This window comes from Ailuropoda melanoleuca, chromosome 13 (assembly GCF_002007445.2).
Source record: "Ailuropoda melanoleuca isolate Jingjing chromosome 13, ASM200744v2, whole genome shotgun sequence".
Taxonomy (NCBI): domain Eukaryota; kingdom Metazoa; phylum Chordata; class Mammalia; order Carnivora; family Ursidae; genus Ailuropoda; species Ailuropoda melanoleuca.
This window is the reverse complement of record NC_048230.1, coordinates 74,824,359-74,843,642: the sequence shown is the minus strand read 5'-3', so window position 1 is coordinate 74,843,642 and position 19,284 is coordinate 74,824,359. Positions and strand designations below refer to the sequence as shown.

Genomic DNA, 19,284 nt, shown 5'->3' with positions numbered 1-19,284 from the left:
CTCCCCTCTGCCCCCCAGGATATTCTGCCCAGGGTAGACTAAGCCCCATCTTCCCAAACAGACCTTCCCAGGATTTGCAGTGTAGAGTAACCTGGAACTGCCCTTCCAAAAGTTGCTTAATTGCCAAGTTACAAATACAGAATTACTCTGCCCAATCAAGTTTGCAGATCCTTGAAATAAAACATGTTTTTCAGTATGTTCACACAAAAGGCTAAACGCACACCAAAGTTAATGCACAGATGATCTCCAAGGCCATACTGACAACACTGGTATTAGATTACAACATACAGTGCTTGCCTTACATCTAGCAAGTTCAACAGGACAGAAAACCAGTCAGCTGAACACAGAACAGCTCTCCCCTGAAGTGGCTCCAGCAAGTGACACTGAATTTCAAAAATACATGGCAGGTGTTAACAAAGCTATACTGAGAGCAACTGCAACACAGCAGACCCTCACCGCCATGGACATGGTCCACTTTTCCTTACTGGTTACTAGTTTACGCTGAATTTTTAAGGATTTCTCTTGAGGACTTAGAAAAATACACTTGTCCTTTCTTGCTTTGATTCGGGCAGTACACAATCAAAAAATTGAATAAGTCTCTTAAAAAACAAAAGTTCACAGATCCCATTGTGGAATGTTCCAGGAACCCCTCCCCAGGTAACGATCAGGGGATCTTCAACAGCTCAAGGAGTGCTCCAACGGCTCCAAAATAACCCTGAAAAAAAAGTACACCAAAAATGAGAGCAATTTTCCTTAGACTTATTTAAATTACCATAAATATGATTATTAGTATTAAAGCCAACAGTGCCCTTAATTCCTGACACCCAATCCTTGAGCACCCATTTTGCTGAACCCAAGACCAGCGAGGGGGCAGAGAAGCTCTGAGGAGCTCCCAGGCTGGGGAGGAGGGTCGGATGTACGAGACAGCCCAGCAGGTCAGCATGTGAGACCAAAGCCCGAGCTGAGGGCTACAGGAGCTGGGGCCCACGGCGGCACAGTGACGTCTCTAAGAGACCACAGCGGGGCTGTCTCCGGCAGGAGGGGGAAGCAGCAGAGGCCCAGAGCCTCTCCAGACAACTAAGGAATGAAGGGAGGATGGGACGTAAGTGCAACGGAGCAGGAAGAGCTCGGACTGGGGGCTGGTCACACAGGGTGAGGGCCTAACTGGGTTGGCGATGGAAGGGAGGAGGAGAAGAGTGTAGGATGGACTCAGACCTGCCTGAAGAAGGGGAAGAGGTCAGCAGGGAGGTTTAGGTCCTTCCCTCGCATCCGGTGACAGAGCCCCTGAGGACAGGGACACAGGAGAAGAGATGTGGTGAGCAAGGAGGGCTTCCATTCGGCCCGTGTGAGGCTGAGGGGCCCCCAGCAGCCAAGCAGCCACACCCAGGACGTAACTGGCTGCCTGGATCTGGAACAAGGCAGCGGTCAGGGCGGCACTGGCGGAGGCGGGTGGCAGAGGAGTGGACAAGAGGGTCCTAATGCAACGGGAAGAGGGGAGCACGATGGAAAAGCACCACCTGAAGAACAGAAGAGCCCACAGGCAGGGCAGAGGCATGAGGAAGACAAGCAGCAGCTGAAGGAGGACAATGCTGGGCCAACTCCAGAGGGAAGTAGTCAAAGTCAAATACAACCAAGAACCAAGACAGTAAAACCCAAAACAGAAAGAAAAAGGGCTGCATGTAACAGAAAATGAGACAAAACCGCGTTGGTAGAAAGAGCACGCCAGCGGGCATCAGAGCAGAGGGCAATCCTCCAGCGGTAGAGACCCCATCAACGGTCTCCCAAGGGTAATCCGTCAAGCACTTTCAAAAAGACAGAAATGACTGAAAAAGGAAAGTGGGAAGATCCTGAAAGGAAAGTGGGAAGATCCTGAAAGCCCCCGACTGAGAAGAATGTGCTAGCAGTGCCTATCTTAAGTCACAAAGGTCCAGTCGGGTGCCCAAGGAAAACTACTCCAAGGAAAGTGGCCACACCCGAGAGGAGCTGAAGCCTCTCCTTTCACTCGGTTTCCTGGCCTTAAAAACAGGCAGCCGCACGATGTGGGCGATGAGAGGTCGCCAGCAACTACAGGGGCCACCCGGCTGAACAGGAGGAGGGGACGCTGAGGGACCCTGCCACAAGGCGCCAGAGGACGGACTCCCAGGGGTTCAGCTTCTGTGGCGTTCTGAACACCAAAAGAAGAGATGAAGTTAACCATTACAATGAGCTCCCCTGAAGATCCAGAACCCACCAGCAAGTAGAAGACGCCAACTCTCACAAGCTACCAGAGGCTACGACGAGAACAGTAAACAAAGCTGACAGGAACACAAAGCTTTCACAGTAGTTAAACTGACTTCAGTGTGAGAGCGCGAGGAGATTTCAAGACGCAGGGAGCCCAAGCTGTCCAAGTTCCACGAGCGCAGCGGTGGACGCTCGAGTCGGAGGCCTGGACGCAACGGCAAGAGAGGAAGCAGGGCCAGCGGTCAGAGCCAGGGCAGAAAATGAGGTCAGCCGGCAGTCTTGTCCAACCAAGACTGTATAAAGCGTTCAAACCGTAACTGTTACGGTGTGAAGATTTAAAAAAAGTTAACCTAAGAAATGAGTCTCCACGTTCCACCTAGCAAAAGGGTTTCAAGAGGTAGAAATGGAGCAGGAGGAAAGTTACACTACAATGTGACACGAAAGAGGGTTTCTTTTTATTCTAACATAAAGCAAAATGAAACTGGTCAAAGATCACAAAAAGTAAGATCTAGATAAAAGGTATAAGAAACTTAATGATAATTTGATACCGATTTGTTAATAATGTGAAAAGTAAAAAAAGCCTTAAGGGTACAAACGTACAAAGGAGTAGGCGAGAGGCCAGAGAGCGCTGAAGGCCAGCACAGAGCAGTAGCGCCCCCCGCCGGCCGGAAGCGCAGCCGAGGAACACGAAGTCTAGCAGCGGCCCACGCTGTGCGCCTTAACCCTACACAACGGTACACGGCCCATTTACTCAACTAAAAACTTAATAAAATAAACTTAAAATATTAGATGACCAAACTTTAAGCTTTTTCAAAAGGGGAATTTGTGCACTTGAATTTTAACTATGAACTTAAGCCACTTAGAAAGGAAAAAGAGCAACTCTGAGGGAAAAAGCCACCTGTGTAGGACTTCGAATCTTATTCTGTCAATTCCTATAAATACCCTTAAAGTAAACGTGCACAAACAATTCTGAACAATGTTCATGATAACACTATTTAAAATCCAGCAACACTAAAAATAGTTCAACTACCCCACAACCAAGAGGACAGAAGAGGTCCCCCTCCACAGCTATGGTTCTATTTTTTCCCCAAGCTGGAAAAAAAAATAAAGCACTTTACCATATAGGATATCAGGCTCAGCAATTCAAAGATTCTCTTCTGTTTTGTCCTTTCTAGCCTGTCTAGGTATTAAGTTCTTATAACAGTGTGGTTCTAATCTTGGAATACATTTTTGTTTGTTTTAGAACATACATCTTAAATAAGTGGCCAATGAACTGGAGCAATACATAAAAACTGACATCAAAAGAAAAAAGCAGAACCCAGAGTAAGTGCATTTACAAAATGAGTGTAATGGGGAAAATAAAAAGGATGGTTTGGAAAAGCACATAACCTTAGAAATAGAGGTGTTCACCAAGATTTCTTAAAAACTGCTGAATCTCACAATTAAATTAACCAAAAATTTCCCTTGCGTTAAATCAGGTCTAAATAGCTTTTGAACATTACAATCAAAGTTAAACCCGCTATCATTCTTTCACAAAAAAAATAAGAACTGCAGTCCACTTCAACGTTTACTTCAAGTTCCAGTGCAGTGGGAACTGCATGCCCTTTACGTTCGTAACATTATCGCAAGAAATAAGTCCGCTTACCTCGTGTTCCGAAAAAAGTGCTTTCAACTGCCCCTTGGACCAATAATCCAAAGCATATGCCAAAAGTCGCATGGCGATCGTATTAATTCTCAAGAAATTTCCAACAAATACCACCTGGTTAATGTTCTGAGCACATCAAAAAAAGGCAATTAGTTTTCATCTTAACTTCTGTCCTCTCGTAAAAGCTACCCCAAACAGAGCACCACGTGCAACTTGACTGCTGAGCAAAAAATAAAAAAACTATTTACATTTAATCGAGTTGGTCCAAGGCCACTTAAATTTGAACCCAGAAAACTCTGGACTGACCCGCTTCAAACCATGCCAGAAAATGTCACAAGAGAAAACAAATTAGGAAAACCATTTGTATTAAATATGACAAACAATAACTGTTATTAAAGTAGAAGTTTTATACAGAAAAGTAAAAAAAAAAGTAAGACCCCAATTCAAAGGAAAGTGACACAAATAAGCAAATTATACAAGAAATATAATAGGAAAAAATTCAACCCCACCGGCAAAGAAAGCATTTTAAACCTATTAAGAGTTAGCAGAACAACTGAAATTCCACCCCCAACAATGAGCCAAGTTATGGTAACACTGACGCACTCATTCAACGCTAGAGATCTGCGTCAGGACAGCCCTTGTGAAAAGCGCCTTGGCAGTAATACCTACCAAACTCCTAAGCATGGTCGTATTCTCTAGAGGAGAAACCTCGCTCCAGAGTAAGTCCCTTCTCAGGAATAAAATTCAACCAAAGAAAAGCTTCACACTTAAAAACGCCTTCCTGCAGAGCAATCAGTGACAAGCAACCAAATGCCCAGCTCCATGTGATTTATGATACAAAAACAAATCAAACATACAGCAGTGAAGTTTTAAGTATTGAAATAAAAAATCTAACATGGTATATATACCCACACCAACTAACAGATCTTAAAATAAGTAAGTACAGGAAAAGGAACATGCAATAAAGGAAACAGTAACTTTAACATATTCGAATGAAGCATGTTTTTAATTACTTGATGCTGATACAGTATCTTTTTAGTTAAAAACGAGACAATCTTTTGGTACCTTTCAAAGTCTCCTTTTTAAGCCACATGCCTACATCATGTCTGCCACAGAATAACTGTAAACAAAACCGTGTAAGTAGAGACGCACGGCAGAGCTGCACCCCCGGGGCCCCCAGGGAAGGCCGTTCTCGGTTCTTTCATAGCCCTGTACAATGCTGCTTGACCCGAATGCTACAAGGCAGCACTGTAAAGAAGCTGAAAGCACAAAGACAGCTGGGCGGCGGGGAGGGCGGGCACTCCTGGGCCGCCCCGTCTTCTCCAGCGGCAGCCTCCAGCGGCAGCGGCTTCCTCCACAGGCCTTCCCAGGGCCACAGGGCTCCGCGGGGCGCACGGGGCCTCGTCCGGCTGCTAGTCACCACCACCCACAGCGCCCGTCACCCGGAGCTCTGCCTGCCTTCCTGCCTTCCCCCCGTCTCCCCGAAAGATGTACTTTTACTTCTAGAGAGCGGCAATATTTATCTTCACTGAGAAAACAAAAAACAAAACCCCTCAGTGAAGAGGAGGCTCCATGTGCAGAGCTTTAACTTCCCGGGGCAACAACTCCACCCCGCACAGCTACGCGGACGCACCGTCCACACCAGCTGAGGCCCCTTAGCACGTTCCGTATTCTCCTCAGAGCATCTAAAGAAATCCACGTCCCCTTACTTCATTAAGGGCACACATTCTTGCTATCGAGCCGATGTTGTTGGTGATGGTGATGAGTGTGGCTCTGGCCAGGTCCTCTTTACTGACCGCCTCTCGCTTCTCCTTGCTCATCATGTTCCCAAAGCTGTGAAGGGAAAAAAAATACCCAGATGCTGAACCAAAGGCAACACAGACCAACAGAACTTACATGTTACTCTACTAAGATAAATGTGGCTTTTAGGGCTACATTGTTCAAATCTTCAAATTTTCTATTACAAAATAACAGAGCATCTGCTCAAAGAGAAACAGACCCCGAAGCAAGCCCCCAAGCCTTCTCAGTAAGCCGGTGCCTCTCCCCGCAGCTTCCGCTGAAATCTAGCCTCGATAACGGACCTTCACACATCCACTCAGGATCTCATCGGATCCACTCTAAGGCACCACTACACCTTCTGCAGCCAGGGCCAGTTCTAGAAAGGCAGCTCTATGAGCAATTCCTTCTCAAGGGCACCGCCATTCTGCTCGGCTGCATGGTCACGCTCTGTCTGGGAAACTGCTTCATCAGAGCAAAGCAAAAGCGCAGACGTGGAGTCCCAGAGTAAACTCCTTAAGAGTTTCAGATTTCCCTAGAAGATAAAGGACTTCAAAGTACCTGACCAGCAGAACTGCCACGTTAATAACTGTGAGCGGAACACAAATCCGATCAGAAACGGAAGTGATTAATAATGTGTAAATGCCGCAGACTCAGAATGGACACGAACAGCATTTATGAAGTCCCCGAAACTAGTCCACAAGCATGCACACGTGTGGTCCTTTCTCTGTGATGAAAAATCACGTGTCCCAATACACAGAAAACAATTCTTTTTTCTAAACAATCCGGAAATGAAAGTTAAAACACAATCCCAGGGACGCCTGGGTGGCTCAGTCGATTGAACATCTGCCTTTGGCTCAGGTCATGATCCCAGGGTCCTGGGATGGCCGTGTCGGGCTCCCTGCTCAGGGGGAGTCTGCTTCTCCCTCACTTCTGCACCACCCCCCGCCCCCACTCGTGCTCTCTCTCTCTCTCAAATGAATAAAATCTTAAAAATAAAAAATAAAAAACAACTTCCTTTACAATAGCATCAAAGAGAATGAAATACTTAGAAATATATTTAACAAAAGTAGTAAACAACTGTACACTGAAAACTACCATAAAACATAGGTGAAAGAAAAGCAAAACTCTAAGTAAATGGAAAGACATTCTATCGTAGATCAGAAGACTTGATAACGTTAAGATGGCAACACTTCCCAACATGAGCTACAAATTCAACACAATCCCGACCAAAATCCCAGCTGCCTTCTTTGCAGCCGCTGACAAGGTGATCCTAAAAGTCACCAGAAGATTCAAAGTACTGACTCACGCTACCGCACGGATGAACCTTAAAAACATGCTAAGTGGAAAGAAGCCAGTCACCAAAATCTCATATTGCAGGACACCATATATGTGAAGTATCCAGAATAGGCAAATCTATACAGACAGAAAATACATTAGTGTTTACCAAAAACTGAGGTGGGGAGATGAGGACTGACAGCTAAAGGACAGAAGGTTTCTTTCTGGGATAATGAAAATGTACTGAAATTAGATTATGGCGATGACTCCGCAATTTGGTAAATATATATACTAAAAACCACTAAATTTTACTTTAAACAGGTGACTTTATAGTATGTAAATTATAGCTCAATAAAAGCTGTTTAAAAGGAAAAAGATACACCCAATATTTAATATCTTATTCCTGTCTTTCTGAGAACACACGCCCCCCTTACCTTGATGCCACAGCCCAGCCCGGCAGTCCAAACCTCTCATAGTCCCCTCCATAAATGTCTCGAACTAGTTTATCCACTTTGGTGCTATCTCCACGAGATGCCATTTCAAGAGCTTCTTCAAAAGTGGTACAGCCAGTAAGAAGACAGCAGAGACCAAAAAAAGTTCCTCCTCCAAGACTGATTAAAAACGAACAACACAGTATTAATAACATTTAAAAAATAAGAACAGGAAGGTAATATTTATGAACCCAAAGCACATGCATACAACAGTCCACCCCCCAACCCAATCGTGCAGGCACCACTGGCAGGAAAGGCTGAGGAAAGATAAAAAACAAGATGCCTGATATATACCTTGATACATATTCACGTGAGCCAACGAGCAAAATGGCAAAACACAGGGCCCGCGACCCGGCCCGCAACCCCAGTGCAGTCTGAGCGCGAGGACCTTGAGGCACAGCCCCGCCCGCCACACCCAGGCCACACTAGCACCTCCCTTCCTTTGTCTCTCCAAACCCCTGCTCACCCTGCTTCAGCAGCCCCACCCCACAAAGAACTCATTCATTAACGTGTTTCTCTCCCAAAATTACTCATCTCATTTTTTGATTCACACCTGTTTAAACAAACTTGTCTACCCCAATCCCCAGCTCCTTGTTTTGCCTCACGTGATCCCTCATCCTTAAACCACAACATATTCCTTCTCGCCTGCCACCTCTCCTCCCTTCTCAGCCTGCCCTCCCTCAATCATCTGCCTGTTGCTCAGTACCTCACCTTCTAGATCTCAGACCACCCCGCGGGTGGGTGGGTGGGTACGTGTGCACACACGCGCCTGGTATGCATAAAATCTACACCGGGGCCCCTGGGTGGCTCAGTCAGTTAAGTGTCTGCCTTTAGCTCAGGTCATGATCTCAGGGTCCTGGGACTGAGCCCTGTATCGGGCTCCCTGCTCAGCAGGGAGTCTGCTTCTCTCTCTCCCCCTCTGGCCCACCCCACCACTCACTCGTTCTCTCTCAAATAAATAAAATCTCTTAAAAAAAAAAAATCTAGGCCAGTTTCAAAGCTGGCATCTTGCCTTGCCTTCTCCTTACAGATGTTACCTAGCAGCTTTGGTAACTTTACAGTATATGCACACCATATACTACCCGAGGGCAGGGACTATGGGCTCAATGAGTCTGCCAATGAGATATTTTATGGAACTATGATAATGCAATCCTGAGCAATACAGATTAAAGAAAAGTAGGTCATGATACCAGAATTTTCAAAGAGAAACTATTTGTTTGCCTAATGCCAGAAAGAAATGTTTTTCACATAATTTAAACAGATCCTTAAAAGTGTACTTATATGCAATACCTCAAAACTCGCTTTTAACCCATCATGATATCAAGAATAAACAATAACTTTTATATAAAAGACCTACCTGGTACCTGTGACCCGCTTGTAATTATCTTTGGAATACACTGCTAAAATGCTAACGCCAGAGCCAATGTTCACCAGAAGCAGAGGGTATGGATTTTTCAAATCAAACGGTAACTTCTGACATTTTTCAGCATCAGCAGGATTTTCAAAGTAATAGCACTGTGACCGTCCATTGAATCCAACTGAGTCAATGTATAAAATTCCTTTTACTAAACAATCTAGTTCATCAAGTTTGCAGAGCTGAAGGTCACCTATCTGTAATGAAATAAAAATGTATTCAGACTTTTTAACAGACCAAACAAATAAAAATTCCACTTAATAAGGCACCCCTCTCCATTAAACAAAGCACAGAAGTGCTCACAGAAGTGGATTATTCATGCATGATTCACAGAACAGACCTGCAGACAACACATATCGGGACAGACCAACGAGACAGACCCACCCCCACCCCACCTACAAACGGCCTTCACCACCAGAGCCTGACGCCCAGACCCAAGCAAAGGACGAGAGGTCTACGCACAGGGAGCACAGGGACCGGGAGCTGGAGGACAGGAGTGATCACAGCTTGATCAGAAAGCCAACTCCAAGAAATTCAAGTGACTCAAACACCTGGGGACACGTGGCAGGAGCCACAAGGACTCTCACGTCTCCCCTCCAGAAGACCCTCTTCAGGGCTCCGGAGCAGTACCAAAGCGGCCACACTTTATCATCAACAAACAGGCGTCAGAGGGCTGAAGTGTCCAAGCAGAAGGCAAGATTTTTCACTAAACTGATGACGGCCCCTGGAGGCTGGGAAGGTTTTAGCAGTATCAAGATTTACAACAGTGTTGTCAATTTCATCCACTTAAATAATAAAGGAATGCTTATTCATATTAGGGAGCGCTGTGCAGCAATTAAGAGTGAAGAGGACCTTCAATTAAGAACTGAAGTGGAGGGGCGCCTGGGTGGCACAGCGGTTAAGCATCTGCCTTCGGCTCAGGGCGTGATCCCGGCGTTATGGGATCGCCCCACATCAGGCTCCTCTGCTATGAGCCTGCTTCTTCCTCTCCCACTCCCCCTGCTTGTGTTCCCTCTATCGCTGGCTGTCTCTATCTCTGTCAAATAAATAAATAAAATCTTAAAAAAAAAAAAAAAAAAAAAAGAACTGAAGTGGAAAGAACTCCGGGACATGTTATCAGTCACAAAAGCAAGTAGAAAAACATTTCATAAAGACCCTACCTGCCTGCTTCTGGAGCCAAGTTTATAGGCACATGTACGGGTCATACACAGTCGCGCACAGAGAACTAGGAAGATACGTCAACTTCTAACAGTGGTGACTGGAGAGATGGCAGAAAGAAACCCCCACTTCGCTCCCTGGACTTCTAACCCACGTGAACGTTTACCAGCACGGACCCTCCGGACATGTGCAAAGGGAAAACTGCCTCATCCCGCTTAAAGCACCGATTTCTACTTAAACCCAGATCTAGCCCTGCAAGTTCTCCCCCTTTAATTATACTCTCACTTGATTACATTTACCCTCAGTTTATTCAGATCCACAGCAGAGAGGGAAGTTAACAGGTACCTTCATCTTAACCCTTAATGAATCACTAAGTAAGAATATGAAATTATTCCTCTGACCAAACCCAAGCTCCTGCAGGATTCATCACTGTCCCTACTGCACCTGCTCGTGCCCTCCCTGCGGTCACGAATTCAAAACCGACTTCCCACTTCGAGCTTTTCATTTCATCACTTTCCACTGTGGTCTACTGGAGCCCAAGCACTTGGTCTCCTTTTTCTTCCTATAATTTTCTCCTTTTCTTTCCTATAACTCCTGTCATCCTGAAGTGTCCCGCTAATTCCTAATGAATCCCCGCCTCTAAAGGAAAGATGACTGAAGGCACAGCTAACTTCACAGCAGTGTACGTGCTGGGCCAACAAGCAAACCCAGGACGTTCAGAAATCTGAGTTGCATTAAAAAAGCAACAGGGTGAACTCAGTATTTAAAAACATATTTCACTGTGGTTTATAAAATACTAGTTACTCCAAATGCAGAAAGAGCATTGACAGTAATCTCATTTTCCTACAATTTCCAAGGACAGCACTGGTGCACACAGATGAGAAACCCCGACAGCCTAAGAACCAATTCCCGAAGTCTAAAATCCACTTTGCACCCTCCCCTTGAATTACCACACAATGCTAAACCTCTGACAACAGCTGCAATGATTTTCAAATATGTTCCAAAGGGCATCTCTACAGGGTCCTGGAAAAAGATTTTCTCCGTTACCTATCAATTATGATCCAGAGTCCACTATGAAGCTTCCACAAAGGAGGGGACCATCTCTCCTCCAGCTACACTTCCCCTTTACTCACGGGTGGAAGAGAAACCACTGAAAACCAACAACCAAAAGAAATTCAAGCAAAGAATAGACACTTGTTTAAAAAAATCCATGTCAATTCTATTTTATGATTATGGTCAGTATAAGAGAAAGTTAGGAGACAGAAGACAAAGAAAGAGGATAAGGTCACAAACTATACAATGACACATGGAGGAAAAAAAGGCAGAATGACAAAGGCAAAGGCAGAATCTCTAGAATAACATTCTCATTTGTGGCATTAAAAACATGGTCACTGAAGATATTTTCAATCTATACTGCACCCTGAGAGGTCCAGGTCTTGGCCAACTCACTTGTCCACTCTCCCACCTACCCCACTCCCAACCCACCTCAAAGGACCTAGCCTCAGTGTTCACTAAATGAAAACAAAAGCAGGTACCCACTGGCACTCCCCCAGTGTCCACACACGATTCAGACACTCCTACAACGAGCACAGGACATATCAGAAGGCATCTGGGGAGAGGAGGCTCTGCTGTTAACCATTTCCAACTAGCCCTGAGACTGAAAAGCCACTGCTTCCAGAGCTCCTTGTTTTTTTTAAATAGTAAACTTGCCAAGAAACAACTGAGGGGGACAGGAGAAATTATACAGTAGATGAAACAGGAAACAATTTTACAACATGAAATGACATTTTTAAAAATTATTTTTCTTAAATTTGTTTTTTTTAAAGGCATTTTTATTTATTTGAGAGAGAGTGAAAGAGAGAACACGAGTGGGGGAGGGGAGAGGGAGAAGCAGTCTTCCCGCTGAGCAAGGAACCTGACTCGGGGCTCGATCCCAGCACCCCAGAATCATGACCTGAGCCAAAGGCAGATGCTTAACCAAATGAGCCACCCAGGCACCGTATTTTACTTTTTTTTAAGTAGGCTCCACGCCCAGCATGGGGTTTGAATTCACCACCCTGAGATCCAAGAGTTGCACGTTCCACCAACTGAGCCAGCCAAGCGCCCCCAAATTATTTTTCAATCTCATTGTTCAAGAGGTTTTTTTTAATAGTAATCTCTACAACCAACATGGGGCTCAAACTCACAACCCCAAGAACAAGAGCTGCGTGCTCTTCCAGCTGAGCCAGCCAGACGCCCCTCACTGTTTAAGATTCAACGACGCGCTCCTCATAGGTAGCTCTTCGGTCTGCTTATCACAGCTTCGCTACTGTTTCCCCACGAGAAGAACAAAGTGCTACACTTTCAGTGGCTGATCCTCATCAACTTATCTGAACTGGGCAAAAAGTAAACTCTACGACAATCTCTAGACGGCTCACTCCTGACCACCACTCATTTACGTCTATCTAAGCTTAATCAGACTCAAGAAAATTCAAGTTCTATTAGAAACAGAAATGATCCCACCACTTCCTCCTGGTATTATTTTTAACAATCAGATTACCAGCGTGCCTGGGTGCCTCAGCTGACTGAGTGCCCAACTCCTGGTTCCTGCTCAGGTCATGATCTCACGGGTCACAGGTCATGGGATCAAGCCCCATGTCAGGCTCTGTGCTCAGCGGGGAATCTGCCTGAAGATTCTCTCCCCCTCTCCCTCTGCCCCTACTCCACGCACGCTCACACACCCACTTGCGCTCCTCTCTCTCAAATAAATAAATCTTTAAAAAAGAATCAGATTACCATATGTTGTATATAAGCTAAAAAATACATACTGTGAGAAAATCCTGCTCAAATTTATACGCTCCACCTCCAGTGGCACAAAAGACAGTGTGGAGACTCGAGAAGTTTTTATCTCTGCCCATCTGAATGAACGCAGGCATGTCATGAGTGGGAAAGCGTATAAAGTGCAGATTGCCCTTGCGTCCACACAAAGTCAGGTCCTTCAGCTCCAGGTGCACGTCCCGAATACCTGTGGACCCATAAGCCACGTTGGACGTCAGGTACTTCCGAATGCTTTTAAGACTTTCCACCTCTTCCTCTTCTTCTTCAGCAGTGATGTCTTTGGGTTCAAAATAAACCAGCTTGACCAGGGTTCCACCAATATCCAAGCCAAACCACGGAAAAACTAAATGGAAAGAAAAAAAAAAGTCAGAACGACTTTTTTCTGAAAACTAAACACGTACGTACTGGTTTAGAAACCTAGCCATACCTTGAGGTTTCCAAGGACTATAAATACAAAAAGGGATTTGGGAAAAGAAATAGGATTCTGATTTGGAAACACATCTTTAAAAAAAAAAAAAAATCAGAATACAACCCAACTCAACCCTCTTATACAGATAAGCCCAAACTACACTATGAAATATTAAAAAACAACAAACTGACTACCCATGAACCTCAACTCTGGGCGGGGGGGGGGGGGGGGGGGGGAGATTGAGAATGAAAATCTATATCCTTCCCCTTGGCTTAAAGAAGAAATGTTGAGGGGTGCCTAGGTGACTCAGTCAGTTAAGCATCTGCCTTCGGCTCAGGTCATCATCTCAGAGTCCTGGGATCAAGTCCCGCACTGGGCTCCCTGCTCAACGGGGAGCCTGCTTCTCCCGCTCCCTCTGTTTGTTCCCTCTCTCTCTGATAAATAAAATCGGAAGAAAGAAAGAAAGAAAGAAAGAAGAAAGAAGAAAGAAAGGAAAGAAAGAAAGGAAAGAAAGAAGAAAGAAAGGAAAGANTCCCGCTCCCTCTGTTTGTTCCCTCTCTCTCTGATAAATAAAATCGGAAGAAAGAAAGAAAGAAAGAAAGAAAGAAGAAAGAAGAAAGGAAAGAAAGAAAGGAAAGAAAGAAGAAAGAAAGGAAAGAAAGGAAAGGAAAGGAAAGGAAAGGAAAGGAAAGGAAAGGAAAGGAAAGGAAAGGAAAGAAAGAAAAGAAAAGAAAAGAAAAGAAAAGAAAAGAAAAGAAAAGAAAAGAAAAGAAAAGAAAAGAAGAAATGTTGGAACTTTTCAGAGCTCCAGTTTAGTACGCAAACTAGGGGTAGAGGAAATTCCCAACCCATGAAACATGTAAGCTCCAGTGGTCAATTAGTCCCTCAAAACCTGAGGTCCCCAAAACAAAAGGTTTCAAAGGACTTTAATGGATAGGCATTTCAGAGTTATATCTGTTCCCAAAATATCCTTCCAAAAAATCGGCCTCGGGTGATCGGATGAAGATGGACTGCACAGACCTGCAGGCCTTGCCCTCCCAGCTTAGATCACAGAAATGACTAAAGATAGAGATGTACTGATATATTATTTTTTTAAATAGTTCTGGGAAACAAGAAATGATATGATCAGCAGAACTAGGTTGATAGAGGCAGTAACTGTCCAGAAACCTCAAAAGAAGAATGCTATAAAAACTGGGAGTAGCTATGAACACAGAGAGCATAGGGGAGCTCCATCAAGCTGTAGAGAGGGGCAGCTGCCACGGGGCTACAGGCGCAGGCTCCGGGGGTCATGGTTGATCTGGCAGGGAATGCATCTGGCACAACTGGACAGACCAACCACTTTCCCCACCTCCACCCCCCCCCATCCCCGCCGAGACAAAGTCTTCACTAAACACAGGCACGTAAGCCAAAGAGTCAGGATGGCACCCAAGTATCCACTATCTACCATCATTCAGAAGAAATGAGGAGCCCCCACACCTGGACATATATCCCTACAATCCATCCTGAAAGACTGGTAAAGAGACACTGCATCCACTGACAGAACAGCAATCCTCAAAACAGAGATGATCACTTTACAAATTAGAATCACCAAAAGGAAAATCCATACCACAAAAATGAGAAAATAAACATCTGAAGAAAGAGTTGCAGGAACAAACAGGAGACTTAAAAATAATCAAAAATATCCTCAGAGGTAAAATGAGATCTCATCCATGGAAAATGAGTAAGCTACCACAAGAACAAATCCGAAATTAAGAAATGATTGCCACCTGTGGTTGTGACTGCAAGAATCTACATGTGATAATTACACAGAACTAAATATGCACACACAAAAGGGCTTATGTAAAACTGGTGAAATCTAAGTCAAGTCTGTGAATTGTATCAATGTTAATTTCTTAGTGGGGGGAGTGTGAAGGTTTCAAATCCAAAAAAAGGGGGAAGGGACAAACTATTATATACTTAACACAGATGAATCTCAAAAACAGGCCAAGCAAAAGAAGCCTCGCACAAAAGGCTGCTAACTATCACTCCATTTATATGAAACTCCAGGAGATGGAAAGCAATCATGTCTGCATCTGACAGGAAGTGTATCATAGGCTGGGGGAGGAAAGGACTGTCCAGGGGCAGGAGAAAACTTTCTGTAGTAACCCAAATCTTGACTGCTGGAGGTGAGGGTGTATATATCTGTCAAAATGCATGGAATTGTACACTTTACATGGGTACAGTTGCTCATGTGTAAATTATATCTCAATAAAAAATTTTATAAAAGAAAAAAAGAAACAAATCTATTTCCAAAATAAAGCTTGACAGCTTTATTTAACAGCAAAATGGACACAAAAAAATTAATGGAAAACAAAAGAAAGATTCTCCCAAAATGCCTGTCAAGTATGAAGGAAAGGTAGATATACATACAGAAATACAGAACCAGGAAGTCCAATATCTACCTTTTCTGAGTCCCAGAAATTTCCTGGAGGAGGAAGGGGAAGAAACACATAAATCATCAGGTTCACTAAGTGTTAAGCGGAACACTGAAGTTAACACTTAACAGTTAAGTGGAGAAAGGGCAGAATTAGACACATGCTATTGAAATGTCAAGAAATCCAAGGCACCTGGGTGGCTCAGTCGGTTAAGTGGCTGCCTACCGCTCAGGTCATGATCTGGGGAGCCTGGGACTTAGCCCTGTGTCGGGCTCCCCACTCAGCATGGAGTCTACTTGTCCCTCTCCCTCTCCCCTGCTCATTCTCTTACTCTCTCTCAAAAAATTCCAATAGGCGCCCCTGGGTAGCGCAGTCGTTAAGCGTCTGCCTTCGGCTCAGGGCGTGATCCTGGCATTCCAGGATCGAATCCCACATCGGGCTCCTCCGCTGGGAGCCTGCTTCTTCCTCTCCCACTCCCCTTGCTTGTGTTCCCTCTCTCGCTGGCTGTCTCTCTGTCAAATAAATAAATAAAATTAAAAAAATTTTTCAATAAAATCTTTTAAAAAAATTTTAAATCAATGGCAAGAAATCCTAAAAACTTCCAAAGACTGCATCGACATGGATGGAACTGGAGGGGATTATGCTAAGTGAAATAAGTCAAGCAGAGAGACAATTATCAGATGGCTTCACTCATATGTGGAACACAAGGAATAGCACGAAGGACCACAGGGGAAGGGAGGGAAAACGGAACAGGAAGAAATCAGAGAGGGAGACAAACCATAAGACTCTGGACTCTGGGAACCAAACTGAGGGTTACAGAAAGGAGGGGGTGGGGGGATAGGGTGACCCAGTGATGGGTATATTAAGGAGGGCACATATGGTGATGAGCACTGGGTGTCATATGCGACTAATGAATCGTTGAACACTACATCAAAAACTAATGATGTAATAAATGCTGGCTAATTGAACATAAAAAAAAAAAAACTTCCAAAGGGAAAAAACTGAATTCCGACAAAGATACATAAATCACATAAAGGTGGAATTAGAGTTTTCACCAGCGACACAGATGCCAGAAGACAATGAAGCACTGGCTTCAAAGTTATAAGGAAAACAATTTTGAAACATATCCAGCCAAATCTTAGCTTTCAAGGAGGAATGCAAAAGAAATTTTCACACATGAAAGAACTCAATGTTTACTACTCAAAAACCTTCTCTGAAACAATTAGTAAATGCATTCCAATAAGAAGCATCTAAGAAGGTATGAGTTTTAAGAAACAATGATAAGCAAAGGAAGCAGCAATACATATGACTTTCAAAAAATCAGCAATCTGGAACTAAGATACATGATTTCAACACAGGAAGTTGAAGAGGGAAGAGAAAGGAGAGGGAAGTGTACCAAACTGCATTTCTGTCTTGATGGGGGAAGAAGATACAGATTCTGATTAATTCTAAATAAGAAGAATGAAGTGATGGTTTAAATGCATCAAAATTTACAGGTAAGTAAAGAAGAAAAAAGAATGAACGTATGACCTTCAAACAACTATGGAAAAAAATCAGCTCAAAAACAAAGAAAAAAAATATGGCAAGTACAAAACAAAAAAATGATAGGAATGGGGGGCCTAGGTGGCTCAGGCGGTTAAGCATCTGCCTTTGGCTCAGGTCATATCTCTGGGTCCTAGGATCGAACCCCACGTAGGGCTCCTGGCTCAGCATCCTCCCAGCCCAGCATTGGGCTCCTGGCTCAGCAGGGAGTCTGCTTCTCCCTCTGCGGGGGGGCGGGGGGGCCTCCCCCCACATTCTCTTTCTCTCTCAAATGAATAAAATCTAAAAAAAAAAAATGAACATAAACGTATCAGTAATCACAAATCAGTCAAATTTCCCTTCTAAAGAGGAAATTCAATTATATGCTTACATAAAAAGATACATTTAAGGTAACAAGTAGACTGAAGGTAAATAAATGGCAAAACACCCACAACAGAGTCCCATCATGCTTTAAGATGAAAACAGTATTCAGTCAAAAAGTGCTGATATCAAAATCTTAAGCACCTCACTGGTGACTGATGTACCAGGTGACTTACATTTAGGAACCACAATATAGTTAAAGTCAAACCTTATGTTTCAAGACCAGCATTGCATTTAACGCTCACATGAGATGTGCCCCTTCAAAGGGCAATCTACCAAGAAAATAGGATTCACAAGTCCCATCCTATACTCACTTGCAATTATATATGCATTGACCAATTTGTTGTGTAGAATCCTGGCACCATTTATTCAACTGACTTCTAACATTTATACACTTGAATTTGGGTAAGCAAAATGAATGCCTGAACAATGCTACTCCACTGTATTAAGCAAATGTTAACAGAAAGTAAATACAATACTAGTAGACTAAACAAAATTCAAGCAAACAAAAAGCATTAAAAGAGAACAGAAAGAAATTATATCATGTGCATAAAAGAAGTAGAATTGACAGGATCCTAACAAATGCTTCAAAAATATTTAAAACAAGGAGAAATTGATAAATCTACACAATAACTTGAGAATGACACAAAAATATGTACACACACACACTGAAGGTATATGGAGGATCTGACTATCAAACTAATAAGGTGGATCTATGAAACACAAGTAACTTTGTATCAAAAAAAAATACCTTCCTTTCAAATACTCATGAACCATAAAAAAATTAACGGCACAAGCTTAAAGGACCTCAAATTCCAGAGAACATTCGCTTTCCACAAAACCTCAACATTATAAATTAATCCAACAAACACAAAGAAGTAAATCTCTCCACCTGGGAACTTTTAAAACCACTTATTTTAACTCTGAAATTAAAGAGGAAATCAAAACAAAAATTTTAAATGAATGACAATAAGAACAGTACGTATCAAAATCAATAGCATACATACTCAAGGTGGTAACCAAAGGGAAATTTCTAGCCTTAAATGTTTACCAAATGGATTAAAAAAAGAAGAAACCCAAATAAAAGGGAATGTCACATACAGTGAAATACTAGAAAAAGAATAAAATAGACCCAAAATAAGCAGAAGGGAATTATTTTTTTAGAAGATTTATTCATTTATTTGAGAGAGCAAGAGAGAGCGAGCACACACCTGAGCAGGAGGGGCAAAGGGAGAGGGAGAGAGACCCTCCAGCAAACTCCACACTGAGCACAGAGCCCCACACAGGGCTGGACCTCATGACCCTGAGATCGCAACCTAAGCTGAAACCAAGAGTCAGGCACTCAACCGAATGCGCCACCCAAGTAACCCAAGCAGAAAGGCATTATTAAAAATAAAAGCAAGATGTAAATGAAATCAGAAAAACATCATCGGGGCGCCTGAGTGGCACAGCGGTTAAGCGTCTGCCTTCGGCTCAGGGCGTGATCCCGGCGTTATGGGATCGAGCCACATCAGGCTCCTCTGCCATGAGCCTGCTTCTTCCTCTCCCACTCCCCCTGCTTGTGTTCCCTCTCTCGCTGGCTGTCTCTATCTCTGTTGAATAAATAAANAAAAAAAAAAAACTTAAAAAAAAAAAAAAAAAAAGAAAAACATCATCATGAGCAAAGCCACAGTAGAGCTGATGAATAAAATGAAGCTTTGAGAAAGTCATTAAAACAGACAAATGTCTGATACGTATACTCAAGAAAAAGAAGATGAAAA

At 43.6% G+C, this 19,284-nt stretch overlaps 1 protein-coding gene across 1 annotated transcript in view; it reads right to left on the bottom strand.

Annotated features, from left to right (window-relative positions):
• Positions 1–160: 160 nt before the first annotated feature.
• PANK2 (pantothenate kinase 2) overlaps positions 161–19,284 on the bottom strand; it is a gene marked incomplete at its 5' end in the record, with an annotated part of 28,102 nt that continues 8,978 nt past the window's right edge. The window contains 6 exons of the mRNA XM_034641605.1: positions 161–715; positions 3,866–3,991; positions 5,575–5,698; positions 7,354–7,530; positions 8,768–9,021; positions 12,790–13,142. Of these exons, the coding sequence (XP_034497496.1) occupies positions 665–715; positions 3,866–3,991; positions 5,575–5,698; positions 7,354–7,530; positions 8,768–9,021; positions 12,790–13,142 (1,085 nt within the window). The remainder of the gene's footprint in view (positions 716–3,865; positions 3,992–5,574; positions 5,699–7,353; positions 7,531–8,767; positions 9,022–12,789; positions 13,143–19,284) is intronic.